At 40.8% G+C, this 9,233-nt stretch overlaps 1 protein-coding gene across 1 annotated transcript in view; it reads right to left on the reverse strand.

Annotated features, from left to right (window-relative positions):
- Nucleotides 1-16: 16 nt before the first annotated feature.
- DEPDC4 (DEP domain containing 4) overlaps nt 17-9,233 on the reverse strand; it is a 27,153-nt gene continuing 17,936 nt past the window's right edge. Inside the window, exons 9-10 of the mRNA XM_028490486.2 lie at nt 7,314-7,392; nt 17-595 (exon numbers count right to left, since the gene is read on the reverse strand). Coding sequence (XP_028346287.1) covers nt 420-595; nt 7,314-7,392 — 255 coding nt within the window. The 3' untranslated portion in view covers nt 17-419. The remainder of the gene's footprint in view (nt 596-7,313; nt 7,393-9,233) is intronic.

Below are 9,233 nucleotides of genomic sequence, written 5' to 3' on the forward strand. Positions count from 1 at the left end.
CTGCGTTGGGTCTTCGTTGCTGTGCGCAGGCTTTCTCTAGTTGTGGCGAGTGGGGGCTACTCTTCATTGCGGTGCGTGGGCTTCTCATTGCAGTGGCTTCTCTTGTTGCGGAGCACAAGCTCTAGGCGTGCAGGCTTCAGTAGTTGTGACATGCGGGCTCAGCAGTTGTGGCACATGGGCTTAGTTACTCCGCGGGATGTGGGATCTTCCCAGACAAGGGCTTGAACCCATGTCCCCTGCATTGGCAGGCAGATTCTTAACCACTGCACCACCACGGAAGTCCCCACATATTTTAAGCATGATTACACTTACAATGCTTAGAGGCTATCCTATCTCTGAAGTGTTAAGTATGGCAGTTTGAGAAAACCACCATAGGAGTTCTTTATATTGACAAATTATAATTTCTTCTCCCAGAAATGTTAATGCAAAGCTTCTGGATGGTGTTTTTGAAATTCCTTAATTAATTTCTTTTTTCGTTGCAAAGATATGCTGGGGTTACTATTAATCTCAAGAGCCAACTGGTGAAGATATTGGCTTGTCCTTTCCTTTTGTTTTTCAAACTCCTTGTATGTCAAGCGTTGGCAAAATATGAAACCTAAAAAAAAAAAAAAAAGTACAACTGGAAAAGCAAGTTAAAAAAAAGAAAAACATGAAAATGTACTTATCCAAACTGGCCTTATCTGGACTTTTTTTCCCCAAAATATGGTAGATAACATTACTTATGCTCATATTCTCTTTGCTTCAGAGTAATATTGTTTCTTTACACATGCTCTATTCTTTAGCAAAACATACACTGTCGTATTCTGCAAACATTATTTTATTTGATTTCCAAAATAAATCCATGAAGTAGGAGAACCAAGGAACTACTATCCTAGTTTCAAGTGGAATACACAGGAATTTAAATGAAATGGCAAACAAATTGGAGGTGAAGGGGAGAAAAAAGTTTTCCTTGACCTTCTTATGGTCCTTGGCTGGGTCTGAGAAGTAAACTGACAAAGACAGATTAACAGGAGAAAAGCATACAAATGTATTTAGTGTAAGTTTTATGTAACATAAGAGCCTTCATAAGGAAATGAAGACTCAAAGAAACAGACCTATGTACTTTTATGCCAGTTTGCTGAAAAGTGCACAGTCCTGGAGGAATGTGACAGGTTAAGGAGAATGACGTAATCGTAATAAACTGGGGAAAACTTAGCAAGGCCTGTTTGTTCAGATTCTTCTTGGCCTCCCTTTGTCTTTGGAGCTAAGGATACTCCTTTCCTTTGGGTATAAGGAGGGCATCTCTCATATGAGGGTTTTATGGCCAGGGAGGAGGGACAAGGGGGAAGTAGGTCAGAGCGACCCTCCTGATTCTGCATTTTCTCAAGCTCTTTCAGCTTAAAATATTCAATATGTCAGGTGCCATATGTTGGGGTAGTGTGTCCTGAGCCCTATCAGAAGCATGTGCAAAACATGGACAAAGAATTTCATGAACATGAGCAGTGTTTTTTCACTGCTCTGTGAGCTGTCTTAGCATGTACAGTCAACCAATCAACCAAGCAAGCCTCTCCCTACCCTGATCTATAGATGGGGACGCCTTAGCCTCCAGACACACCAAAACAACTCTCAATCAGGGTAACCTTTGAAATCCTAAAGCCCATTAATATTAGGGGGTTTGCCTATTTTCACTATAAACACAGCTTCACTTAAACACACCTATGGTGACACTTGGAATTACACTGCCTCTGAAAACTTAAAATCCTACACCTAACTCTCTATTCAGAATCTACTGTCCTTCAAATAATAATACAATAATAACTTACGGGACTTCCCTGGTGGTGCAGTGGTTAAGAATCCACCTGCCAATGCAGGGGACACGGGTTCGAGCCCTGGTCCGGGAAGATCCCACATGCCGCGGGGCAACTAAGCCCGTGTGCCACAACTACTGAGCCTGCGCTTTAGGGCCTGCGAGCCACAACTACTGAAGTCTGCGTGCTACAACTACTGAAGCCCGCGTGCGTAGAGCCTGTGCTCCACAACAAGAGGAGCCACCGCAATGAGAAGCCCGCGCACCGCAATGAAGAGTAGCCCCTGCTCACCACAACTAGAGAAAGACCGCACACAGCAATGAAGACCCAACACAGCCAAAAGTAAATAAATAAATAAATTTATATATTTTTAAAAAAGCTTACAATGAGTGCTTACAATGTGTCAAACTTTTTGTACTTTTTCTCATTATATCTTCAATGTTCTAAGGTGTAAGTGTGCAGGTATTATTATTATCAACCCTGCCTTATCGATAAAGAAACAGAAGCTTGGACCACGTGGCTGAGCTAGGATCTGAACCTGGGAGTGTCCCACTCCCAGGGTTTGGGGTCCCTATACTATGCCATACTGCCTTTAGCTCTGTCACAACTCTCGTCAATCTCAGAGCGATGTGCCATTTTTCTTTGTTCATCATCTCTTTTTTCCCATCCTGAGTCAGACACATATCTGATCATCTGAACCACTTTCTCACTAATTTGTGTCCTCAATTTTCTTGCAATCCAATCTTTCTGCAACACCTGACAAAGCAAAACTTCAGCCCTTAATCAGTGCTTGAATCCACCTTTTACACTTGAACATTCAAGTAAATAAGTGCTGCTGAGAAAATTACTGTCCAAATTGGCATCACTAAAATTTATAATCTACTTCATCTGGATCCTCAGAATTACTCATCAGTCCATTTATTTGTCTTTTCTCAACTGCTTTTCCCATTCCCTGTCTATTTCAAACTATTCCCTTTTTCTCATGTCATCCATTCAATGGTCCCCCTACAACTCCTCAAACAATAGGGTCTCCTCCTCCTACTTTGTCAAGGAAAATGGATTCATCATTTAATGATCTCCTTCAACTTTCTACCTTGGACCTACACATTTATTTATATCCATACACACTATCAACTTTACTCTTCATATCCCTCCCCCGTTTGAGGCAAACCCTTGGTCCTGTGCCCTTGAAGACTTTTCCTCCTGCCTCCTCCAGGGCCTGGCTCCATCAGTAATCTCTTGTGACCTCTCAGCGGGTCATTATGCTCAAATCTCCGGCTTGATTTAGCATCGTCCCAGTTATTCCCAGCTTCTCTCTTCCCTTCTTATCACAGATCCACTCTTAATCTCTCACCCATTCATTCCTTTTCATTCCACTTGCAACCTGGCTTTTGCCTCTCAAGCTACTAAATCAGCTCTTACTAATTGGCTCCAGAGAGTCCGGAGCAGTCCTGAGCTGCTGCCACATGCAATCCTCCTCTTTAAAATGTTACATTTCCTTGGCTTTACGAGGACGACTTCACCTCATTCCCCTTCTAACATTCCTTCTCTGTCTCAGTCATAGGTTCCTCTTTACTCACCCCTTGATGATTAGTGTTCTTTAATGTTTTATCCTGGACCTCTTTTATTGCTCAACATACTCTAAATGACCTCAATTTCCACATGCTCCCAGATATTTAGTTTTAGTTCATATCTTTCCCCTGAACTTCAAAATTGCACATCCAGCTGCTCTGCTGAAAATATCAACCAGAATGTCCCACACATATCTTAAATCAAAAGATCAAAACAGATTCAGTCATTTCCCTACACATGTTCCTCTCCTCTGTTTTTCTATCTGAATTGGTGGCAGTCACCTCACCTGGAAACTTGAGAATTATCTTTGAGTCCCCTTTCTCTCAGACCCCCAGATGCAATCAAGTGTTGCCAATTTTACCTCCTAAATATTTCTCAAACCTGTCCCCTCCTCTCCATCCCTCTTGTCTCTGCTACAGTTCAGGCCTACGTGATTTCTCACATGGACCATTGTAGTAGTCTCCTAACTAAGAACTCTGCTTCCAGTCCCCCTGGCCAACCCATTCTCCAAACTGCTGCTAAGCACTATCTAAAATATAAATCTAGCCATATCACTTTTTAAAAAATAAAAAATGCCTCCCCAGCTGCCTAGTGAATTCCTTGGCTGCTAAATGAGGCCCTTCAAGATCTGACAGCTGTGGGCTTCCCTGGTGGCACAGTGGTTGAGAATCCGCCTGCAGCTGCAGGGGACACGGGTTCGTGCCCTGGTCCGGGAAGATCCCACGTGCCGCATGGCCGCTGAGCCTGCACGTGCGGATCCTGTGCTCCGCAACGGGAGAGGCCACACCAGTGAGAGGCCCGCGTACCGCAAAAAAAAAAAAAAAAAAAGAGAGATCTGACATCTATTTCTCTAGTTTCAATTCCTGCCACCGCTCAGCTGTAATTTCTAGCCCGTACCTATTTTTGCTCACAATGTTCCTCCTGTCCAGAATATCTTCCCTTTCTCCACTCCTCTGGTTTAGCTTGCATCTAATTCTTTAAGACTCCTACTAGGTATCATCTCCTCCACAAGCCTAGCCTGATGCCCTCAAACTAGGTCAGGTAATCCTCTTCCTCTAGTCTTCTTCTTTTTTTTTTTTTTAAATTTATTTTATTTATTTATTTATTTTTGGCTGTGTTGGGTCTTCGTTGCTGTGCGCGGGCTTTCTCTAGTTGCGGTGAGCGGGGACTACTCTTTGTTGCGGTGCGCGGGCTTCTCATTGCGGTGGCTTCTCCTGTTGCGGAGCACAGGCTCTAGGCGTGTGAGCTCAGTAGTTGTGGCTCACGGACTCTAAAGCGCAGGCTCAGTAGTTGTGGCGCACGGGCTTAGTTGCTCCGCGGCATGTGAGATCTTCCCGGACCAGGGCTCGAACCCGTGTCCCCTGCATTGGCAGGCGGATTCTCCACCACTGCGCCACCAGGGAAGCCCTCCTCTAGTCTTCTATAACCTCCTCTGGCTTGAACATATCCCTCTTATATTTTATTATGATTGATTTATAAATGGTTGTCTCTCTCATACATCAGTTCTTTCACTGAATTAATTTATTCAACAACTATCTATTGATATCTGTAACTACTAAGTGCCAGTTGCTTTTAACATGGAACATAAACTTATTGCAAGCAGGGGCATTATCTTATACATCTTGTATTTTGTGGTGCTTATACAAAGTCTGGCACAGAGTAGGTCTTCAAAATGTTTAGTGAATAATTGAATGGATGGATGGATGAATATTTGATATCAGGAACATTTTAAATCAACACATGAATTTCAAGTAATCAATTCAAGCATGCAGAAAAAAGCATACAACACAAAACATAGAGGCAATTAAAAAATTCAATTAAGTTGTATACTGATAACCTGACAATTTTACTGAATAAGGGATTAACTTCAAGAAGAGACGAGAGTTAAGCTATTTAGGGAAAAATATTATCAGATAACTCTTCACTTCCCAAGTGCTTATAGCACACAGCACAATGCAAAGCACTTATATTCATTATCTCCCTTTAAAGCATATTGTTGAATAAATGTTGGATGGAAATAAATGTTAAAATGCCTACAATTCCTCCATTTTCCTCAAAGCCAAAACTAATGAAAAATTGAATGTGAAAAGCTAATATAGTATGGCAGCCAAATGAAGTTTATCTTGAAATTAGTCAGATGAGATCTAATTAATCTAAAAAGATTCCAGATGTTAGGTTCAGAAAACTTCATTAGTATCTCTGTTTAACAGCATCTAACAGACAGGATGCGTGTGGCAACAGACCTGTGGCCATATGCCCTATGTTCAAAGAAGGGAATGGGAGGAAATGGCATCTATTAACTGAGAAATTCCAAATAATCCTGGCAAATAAATGTATGCCCTACTCTATGAATACTTTTCTAGAAATTAGTAATGCCTTAGAAAACTTTTTTTTTTAAGGAAGAAATGTTACCTACATTTCTAGTTGGTCAAGTTACTTAATCTAAGTTTCAGTTCTTACCTATAGAATGGGGTAATAATAATGCCTACATAATAGGTTATTGTGTAGAATAATTTCATAAATGCATGTTAGTGCTCAGCAGCCTGACACAGAGTAGGGTTTAATATTAGTGTCAATTAATATTAAACATCAATAGTACTTAATATTTAAATAATAATAATACAATTTAAATATAGTATATGATTTATAACTATGTTATATTATTATTATTATTATTTATTTATTTTTATTTTTTTTTGCGGTACGCGGGCCTCTCACTGTTGTGGCCTCTCCTGCTGTGGAGCACAGGCTCCGGACGCACAGGCTCAGCGGCCATGGCTCACGGCCCTAGCCGCTCCGCGGCATGTGGGATCTTCCCAGACCAGGGCACGAACCCGTGTCCCCTGCATCGGCAGGCGGACCCTCAACCACTGCGCCACCAGGGAAGCCCATTATTTTTTAAATTATGAAGTTCACCGTATTCTTCTCCTCTCATTTTGCGTTTATTTTTTATATATAAATTTATTTATTTATTTATTTTTGGCTGAGTTGGATCTTTGTTGTTGCGTGCGGGCTTTCTCTAGTTGCTGCGAGCGGGGGCTACTCTTCATTGTGGTGCACGGGCTTCTCATTGCGGTGGCTTCTCTTGCTGCGGAGCACGGGCTCTAGGTGCATGGCTTCAGTAGTTGCGGCTCGCAAGCTCAGTAGTTGTGGCGCATGGGCTTAGTTGCTCCATGGCATATGGGATCTTCCCGGGCCAGGGCTCAAACCCATGTCCCCTGCATTGGCAGGTGGATCCTTAACCACTGTGCCACCAGGGAAGCCCCCAATGTTATATTATTAATATAAATACTAAATATTTAACAACTACGAGGTAGATACTATTATTCTCATTTTGGAGATGAGGAAGGTGAGGTACAAAGAGGTTAAATAATTTGCCCAGGCAATTTGGCCCTAGCACCCAAAGTTATACCTATTACTTTATTTTGTCTCTCACATGACAATCTTAGGAAATTTGAGTTTTAAATATTTTATGGTTTAAATAAATTAAAAATTAAGGAATCAGATCAATTGCCAAAAGACATGGAGTAAAAAGAATCATGGAGCCTTTTCAACTGGGTAGGGGGAAGGGTTTAAGCTCCTCCTCTATAAAAACTTTGTCATTTCCTAGAAAAGAGGAGGGAAAGAGAGAGAATGAAAAACAGGAGAAAGAAAAACAGTGTGCACAGGAGCAAGGAAGCAGGCAGGTGGGTAATAAATGGAGGGGAAGGTGAGACCTGGGAGCAGCAATGAGATATAGTAAGTGTTTACCTTTTTAGAAGAAAGGTAATCAAACAAATAGCTTCCAAAAACAACTAGAGAAGAACTTGCTCTGGAGATATTAAAAAATAACCTTAATGTAACCACCTTTTATAGCATTATATATTTATTACATACTCACCCTTGGCTCCTTTCCAACTTATGTGGCTATAACAGTCACTTAATGATAAAGAAAGAATAAGACGGAATCAATACCTGATATAGCATCTGGATCTTCTCCATGTAGAAGCTTCTTAAGTTTCTTACTAACCAGATCCAATAAAGTAACCGGTGTCTACATAAAAACAGATATTTTCAAATGTTTAATATGAATTTTTTTCTAGCCATTAATCCAATAGAGAAAAAAAAAAACCCTCAATATTTTTGACCAATGCATAGGGGAAGAGGATTGCAGATGGGGAGAGGGGGCGGGTAGCAGAAGGCCTCTGAATTATAAAGGGTATAAATACTTGAAATTCTTTTTTAGAATTCTTAAAATTCTATATTCTACTCCCACATATGTAGTATATCTGAAACTAGACTAACCAATCATTAGTGCAATGTTCTCTTATAATAATAAAAATTATTTTTACTTCCATAACAGCACTGGTCTAACTAATCTTACATTGTAATTATATGATCCATATGTAAATAGTAGCTCTAAAATACATAATAATATCTTTCTCTTAAAATGGATAAATACTCCTTTTCCAGTTTTGGTTATACAAAGGAAATCCCAGATTATAACATGTATCTGGGGGAAATAATTCCTCAGCTAATATTGTTACAGAGGGCACCCCCTAGACCTACCAATGTTGAACTTCATATTCACATAGCTCCTTCATCTTGAGCCCCAGGGTACCTTTCCATTAGCTTCTATTGTCCTGAAAATTTACAAACATGAAGCCATCCCCATTAATTCATTCTGTCATTCAACAAAAAGTTAGTGAATGATTTCTATGTGTCAGGACAGTTCTAGGTGATGAATAAGCAGAACTAGTCTGAACTCACAGAATTTACACTCTCATGTGAGAGAAAGACAATTTCAAAATATCAGCAAATACATAATATAGTTTCAGGTAATGATAAGTGCCATTAAGAAAGCATAAAGCAGGATAAGAAGCTAGAATGAAGAAGATGGGTAGCTATCTCAGTAAGGGAAGGCTTCTGTCTTACTGAGAGGGTATCATTTTGAGCAGAGGCCTGAAATGATGTGAAGGAGTGAGCCATAAAAAGACTTGGGAGAAAATGTTCCAGACATACAGTAGACAACATAGGTAAAGCCCTGTAACAGGAAAAAGCTTGGTATGCTCAAGATCCCCTATTATAAATACCTACCCACATCTCAATCTCCCTGAAATACTTCATTCCCTAATCTCCAGAAACCAGTCATCGGAGCCCCTTCTCCTTGCTTCCTGAATCCCATACCCCCACTTCCTCCAGCCCACATCAAGTTCCTTCCCTGCCACAATATTTGAACCAGTATGTTTCTTTATGACACTGCTAGTTCTGACAAGAGGGGGAGGTAAAAAATGAAAAAATCCTTTCTAACTTCTCAACCATATGTAGGAAAGAGGAGAATTCATTTACCTAGAGGAGGAGGCAGGGTGAGAAAGAAGAAAGTGGAGAGGCTAAGGGGTAAGGAAGAGGAGGGGAGAGAAAATGTTCATTCTAAATTCCTGGTTGGAATCTGGGACCCGTTTCACAAGTAAGCTATAAACATGAATTTTGGTTTAGAGACTGTAGAATTAAACATTTACGTAACCTGGGCCCTAATCTCCATTTATTATATTTTAGGATGAAAAACTAGGTGCAGAATAACAACTTTTTTTTTTTAACATCTTTACTGGAGTATAACTGCTTTACAATGGTGTGTTAGTGTCTGCTGTATAACAAAGTGAATCAGCTATACATATACATATATCCCCATATCAACTCCCTCTTGCATCTCCCTCCCTCCTACCCTCCCTATCCCACCCCTCTAGGTGGTCACAAAGCACCGAGCTGATCTCCCTGTGCTATGCCGCTGCTTCCCACTAGCTTCTGTTTTACATTTGGTAGTGTGTATATGTCCATGCCACTCTCTCACTTCGTCCCAGCTTACCCTTCCCCCTCCCTGTATCCTCAAGTCCATTC

The sequence above is a fragment of the Physeter macrocephalus genome, chromosome 6, assembly GCF_002837175.3.
Source record: "Physeter macrocephalus isolate SW-GA chromosome 6, ASM283717v5, whole genome shotgun sequence".
NCBI classification, from domain to species: Eukaryota; Metazoa; Chordata; class Mammalia; order Artiodactyla; family Physeteridae; genus Physeter; species Physeter macrocephalus.